This window comes from Vicia villosa, unplaced genomic scaffold, assembly GCF_029867415.1.
Source record: "Vicia villosa cultivar HV-30 ecotype Madison, WI unplaced genomic scaffold, Vvil1.0 ctg.001948F_1_1, whole genome shotgun sequence".
Classification (NCBI taxonomy): Eukaryota; Viridiplantae; Streptophyta; class Magnoliopsida; order Fabales; family Fabaceae; genus Vicia; species Vicia villosa.
This window is the reverse complement of record NW_026705786.1, coordinates 39,727-45,754: the sequence shown is the minus strand read 5'-3', so window position 1 is coordinate 45,754 and position 6,028 is coordinate 39,727. Positions and strand designations below refer to the sequence as shown.

At 31.9% G+C, this 6,028-nt stretch overlaps 1 protein-coding gene across 1 annotated transcript; it reads left to right on the top strand.

Moving 5' to 3' along the window:
• Positions 1–3,903: 3,903 nt before the first annotated feature.
• LOC131637222 (homeobox-leucine zipper protein HOX11-like) lies at positions 3,904–5,837 on the top strand. Its single transcript, XM_058907809.1, has 3 exons — positions 3,904–4,267; positions 4,433–4,782; positions 5,138–5,837. The coding sequence occupies exons 1-3, from the start codon at positions 4,024–4,026 to the stop codon at positions 5,543–5,545; spliced, it is 1,002 nt and encodes a 333-aa protein (XP_058763792.1). The 5' UTR covers positions 3,904–4,023; the 3' UTR covers positions 5,546–5,837.
• The last annotated feature ends 191 nt before the right edge of the window (positions 5,838–6,028 follow it).

Genomic DNA, 6,028 nt, shown 5'->3' with positions numbered 1-6,028 from the left:
AAACTAGTTGCAAAAAACCAATTTCAAAACTCCATGATAAACACTTCATCAATCATCATCTATGTCGTAAACATATGCAGTTTTGGTTGATGTCATAACAATTAGCTGGAACCTCCCACCATCTTTCTCTTGATCGTCATCCACTACAACTACATAAAATAAAATACAAAAAATTCACAACCATATATTTTATGTAGCCAAACAAACCACGTATAAATGAAATAGATCAATTAAAATTGTGAAACCAATTGCGAGTGCAAATCAAAGCCTCCCCATTTTTGACAATAAACAACTATTATACTTGTTAAGAATGATATAACCAATGCTAATAGCCGATGCAAATGCAACAATAGTGACAAGAATCCCAAACAAATCATGAGCCATTAAAGATAAATGGAAAAATACTCATTTTGGTCCCTTAACTATAGGCCATGGTTCACTTTGGTCCCTTATCTTTTTTCCGTGCCAAATTAGTCCCTTAATTTTCAAACGATGCAAACAAGTCCCTTCCGTCAACTCCATTATTCAAACTCTGTTAAAAATCTACGTGGCACATTTGACCAACTATTGTGACAAAGTTAGCATCGGAAAAACCGACGCTAAAACTATTTCAGGATTTAAATTAGGGTTAAATAAGTTTTTGGTCCCTATAAATATTCAGTTTTCATTTTTAGTCCCTCCTTGCCTTTAGGCAACAGTTTTTACAAAGAAACCGTTGCCAAAACCAGCTAAAACCGTTGCCAAAACCCAAGAGGGACTAAAAATGAAACTGCAATATTTATATGGACCAAAAACTTATTTAACCCTTTTAATTAGTGTTCATCTCCTTCCCCAAATTTTTTGCATTTTAATTTCTAATGACTCATTTGCAGATCTAGCAAATCAGTGATGGCCCATGGATATTGATCCAATGCATATAAGATTCACCAAATCTTTTTATTTCAGATATTGTTTCTATTTTTATTCCAATTTTTATGTCTTTAATTCATTTTCATTATCTAAATAATTAATTAATAAAAGAGACAGGGGAATTAGTTTTTTGGTGGTTATGACTATTGAGATAATTCAGAGTCACCTTCCTCCTTCGACACCGTTTCCCATTCTATCTCTAATCCTCTTCTTCTCTGATCCAGATGCAGGGCCGAGTCGTGCAACACACCATCGCCATCATATTATCGCATCCACCTCCCTCTCTTCTTACAGTACCCTTTGCCCTCTTTCTTTAATCTTCCACATCATTTGCAGAAGAAAGTTGGAGTGATAAGGTAATGTTGGAAATTATAGTTTCTACACTAATTTTTCATCTCATTCTAAAATCTTACTTTCCCCCCAAATCATAAACAATAGAAACAACATTAAGATTGAAGTTTGTAAATGCACAAACACAATGTTGCGAAATGAGGATCCCTAACAAACCACAATTCAGAGGAAGAGACGACAGTAGCGAATTTACATGATGCCGCGTCGTTGATTGTGGATGACTCCGTCCTGTTACAGTGAAAATCTGTTCATATGGAAATCTTAGAGGAGAATAAGAAAATAGTGTAGAAAGTGTATATGGAAATACATGATCATGAATCATGTTATTTGATTGGTCATGGTAAGAAGATCTTTCACGTGTTAATTTCGTAGGGGTAGATCTGCAAATGAGCCATCAAAAATTAAATGTAGAAAAATTTGGGGAAGGAGATGAAAAATAATTAAAATCCAAAAATAGTTTTAGCGTCGGTTTTTCCGACGCTAACTCTGTCAAAACAGTTGGTCAAATGTGCCACGTAGATTTTTAACAGACTTTGACTAACGGAGTTGACAGAAGGGACTTGTTTGCATCGTTTTAAAAAATAAGGGACCAATTTGGCATGAAAAAAAGATAAGAGACCAAAGTGAACCATGACCTATAGTTAAGGGACCAAAATGAGTATTTCGCCAAGATAAATATTTAAACTGATACTTATTCTCCTTTCACCATTGAAGAACATTCAAGTCATGATAGTTTTCAAGAATCCAAGCTAGACCCCTCCATATAAATATTAAGTTGAGACTTTCCTATTGAAGTTACAAGTTGAAGAAACATAGTTTTGGAAGGAAGAGATAAGATTATATTTATATAAGATAGAATGTATGTTCAATTTTTTTACAAATAAGAACGACTTTAGGAGGGGCAGACTAACTTAAGGCATCGAATTGAAAACCTCGACTAGATCTGCCAAAAATAATGGGTCAAACAAAACGACTTTACGGGTTCGACCTGTTTTGACACCCCTACTTATATGTAATCAGCAATGCTATGCTTACACCCATTTCTTACACCAAATACTCACACAGTATGTACTGTTCACTGTATAAATACGGTGAATAATATTTTTAAAAAATAAAATAATATATTTATGAACACTAATGTGAACATTACATGAACGGTGACACACGTGAATAATGCTTGTGAACTGTGCATGAACAATGACTTTTAGTTGTTAAACAAAATTGGTTAATAAAATATAAAAGTTGGTTAATAAAGTGATGATGTTGGTTAATAAATGCCCAAATATTAAAAATATTTTAGTAGTAAAACAAATTGGTTAATGAAAAGTAAAAAATTGGTTAATGAAGTAATGAAGTTGGTTAATAAATGCTCAGATATTAAAAATAGTTTTTAGTAGTAAAATAAAGTTGGTTAATAAAAAGTAAAATGTTGGTTAAAGAAGTTACAAAATTGATTAATAAACCTCAAAAAATTAAAAATAATTTTTAGTAGTAAAATAAAGTTGATTAATGAAATATAAAATGTTGGTTAATGAAGTTGTGAAGTTGGTTAATCTTAATCTAAAAAAAGTATTTATTATTATAATATTTTTACCGTATCGGTGAATAGTGAAATATGATGTAGTATATGTGTTTAGTGTAACATTGACATTTGGTGTAAGATTAACATTTTTCTATATTTCTATACGGTCTAATTCATTTTTCAGAAATGTTATTCTTACACCAAATCTTACACCTACACCGTATGTACGGACAACACTGTTCATGTACGGACGAATACTATTCATGTACGAACGTTTATTTTTAATACCAGGACATGCATTAACAAACTTCATTACTGCATTAACCAAGTTTTTACACTGCATTAACCAAGTTTGATGACTGCTACAAAATATTTTTAATACTTGGATGTTGCATTAACCAACTTTATTACTGCATTAACCAAGTTTTTACACTACATTAACCAAGTTTAGTGACTGCTAAAAATTATTTTTAATACCTGGATGTTGTATTAACCAACCTCATTATTGCATTAATCAAGTTTTTACACTGCATTAACCAAATTTAGTGACTACTGTAAAGTACTGTTGAGTATAAATATTGGTGTAACAATTGAGTGTATGAATAGCATTACATTTCATTTTGTCTATGCTAAAATTACATTCATATTTTACACTACACTTATGTCTATTCGGTCTAATTCATTTTTTCTTTTATTTTATTATTTTGTGGTGCATTGAAACTTGAGTCAAAGTGAAAATAATATTTAAAGCTACGGTGTAAAACGGATACGGTATCATAGTTTAGTGTCTCTCTCTATATATATATATATATATATATATATATATATATATATATAATAATAAAATGAATATAATTTTTATTTTAAAACAAATATTGATTTGCTAAATGATAACTATTGTGAAAGGAAAGAAGCATGAGTATAAAATGGAAAACATGAGTTTCGATTTAATACAATTCTTAAATTTAAATTGACTCTATTATTTAGTAAATAATAAAATAACCACCACATACAATTTTATTTATTTCAATGAAAGTGACCATTTTGGTCATGCTATGATCACGTTGGACACTCAATTTTCTATGATTATAAAGACTCTTCTCTTTCAACCTTTTCCTCTTCATTTATTAGTCCAAGCTACAAATCCCTTTCCCCACCTAAATTCCTTGTTCCTTCTCTCTCTCTCTATCTATATATTGTTATTGTTCCTTCTTCCCTATGCAAAAGTAGAAAAAGAGATCATGGAACTTGGTTTAACCTTAGGAGATTCTTCAAAGCCTCTAATTGGCTTAATGGAAAAACATCCTCATCAAGGTTCTAAAGAACTTGGCCTAGGCTTCAACACCACTTTATCTATTGGTCCAAACATCACTTCTCAAATAGATCAACTTCAACAAGAAGAACAAAACACTAGAAGTGAAAATTTGCATCAACTTGATCTTCTTCCTCAACTCTCCTTCCCATGGAATCCTCCTTCTCAAAACGGTAATAACCCACTTCTTAAAAAGTTATCTTTTTCACTCCCTCTTGTTATTCTCACATAGTTAGTTAAAGGGTCACAGTGAAATCAATGTTTTCAAGAAGATGAAACTTTTGAATAAATGATGAGATCAACGATAGTACTATATCATGAGTTTTTATTGTTGACAGAGTTTGGAGTCTCACCAAGGGGCTTGGAAGTGAACGTGGTTCCACCGGTAACCGCCGTGGCTATGGCGGAAGATGAAGCTGTTCTTTCATCGTCACCTAACAGTGCAGCATCTTCTTTTCAGATGGATCTCTGTATATACAGCCGTGGTGGAAGTGGTTGTGGTGGCGGCGGCGGTGGGAGTTTGAGTGGCTCAGGCGATGGTGAAGGTTATGATCAAAGAAATTCTTCAAGAGTTAGCGATGAAGACGATAACAGTGGCCTTGGAAACACAAGGAAGAAACTTAGACTCTCAAAAGATCAATCTGCTTTTCTTGAAGAAAGCTTCAAAGAACACCACACTCTAAATCCAGTATGTTTTTTCTCTCCCATATTATGTAAAAAAAATGTTTCTTTAGGTTTAAATTAATGAAACACTAATACACAGAGCCGCCATATTTAATCACGATTTAATTTGTCAAAAATAATTTATGAAGTCTTATTCAATTATAATATAACTCTAAAAAACTTGAGGTGTTATGCAGTAGTCCGTCTTTTACGCCCTTAAAGACGGCCATGAATAATACATATATCAAACACTAAATCATATTGATCCGATGATAAGAGATTTTTTTAGATTTAATCAGAGTCTTGTCTGACTCGAGAGATTAATCTTAACCGATATACTTATAAACTTGGTTTAATATTTGGAAACAATTGTGTTGTAGAAACAAAAACTGGCACTTGCAAAACAACTCAACCTCCGACCTCGTCAAGTAGAAGTCTGGTTCCAAAACAGAAGAGCAAGGACAAAGTTGAAGCAAACAGAAGTGGATTGTGAATATCTAAAGAGATGCTGTGAGACACTAACGGAAGAGAATAGAAGACTACACAAGGAGCTTCAAGAATTAAGAGCTTTAAAAACTTCAAATCCATTCAACATGCAGTTACCAGCAACTACTTTAACTATGTGTCCTTCTTGTGAACGTGTTGCGACGAATTCTACAGCAACTTCTTCTGTCACTAATACAAGTGCTACTATACATGCTAATGATGATTCAACTTCAAAGGTTAATATTGGATTTCCTTTTGGAAAGTCAAAGTTTCAGCCACAACAACATCTTGAGTTGAATTGATTATATTAATTGAAAATATTGGAAATTGATTTGGTTTTGTATATAGGGAATTTTGTGAGAGGATGATAGTGTTTTTTTTTTTTGTTTTTGCTCCCTTTGTTTGTTTGGGAGTTGATATAGATTTTCTGATAATTGGATTTTGTTTTTTCTAGTTGTTTTGGATTTATGGTGAAATTAGAATGAAGGGAGAAGAAAATTTCAGACATGTGAAGTTAGATATTGAAAAAGACAAAGGAAATTAATGATATACTGAATTTTGTGATAGAAAATAAATCTTTTTACCCATAGTATAAATTTAAATCTTGAGGAACACGTTCTCAAGATTGGGAACGTACAGTGAATTTGTCATGCATCCTAATCATAGTCAGAATTTTTTGTACTACTCATTAACAAGTTTTTTTTTATTTTTATAATCAAATAGTAATATGTACTATTTCTTTTATAAATTTAGATAAAAGGTAGATGTATTAACTTTTTTATTAA

What these genes read in the sequence shown, in the direction of transcription:
- LOC131637222 (XM_058907809.1), top strand. Translation starts at nt 4,024, where the DNA reads ATGGAACTTGGTTTAACCTTAGGAGATTCTTCAAAGCCTCTAATTGGC. An exon ending in GAATCCTCCTTCTCAAAACG is followed by an intron (nt 4,268 to 4,432) that starts GTAATAACCCAC and finishes TATTGTTGACAG; the next exon opens with AGTTTGGAGTCTCACCAAGG. An exon ending in AACACCACACTCTAAATCCA is followed by an intron (nt 4,783 to 5,137) that starts GTATGTTTTTTC and finishes ATTGTGTTGTAG; the next exon opens with AAACAAAAACTGGCACTTGC.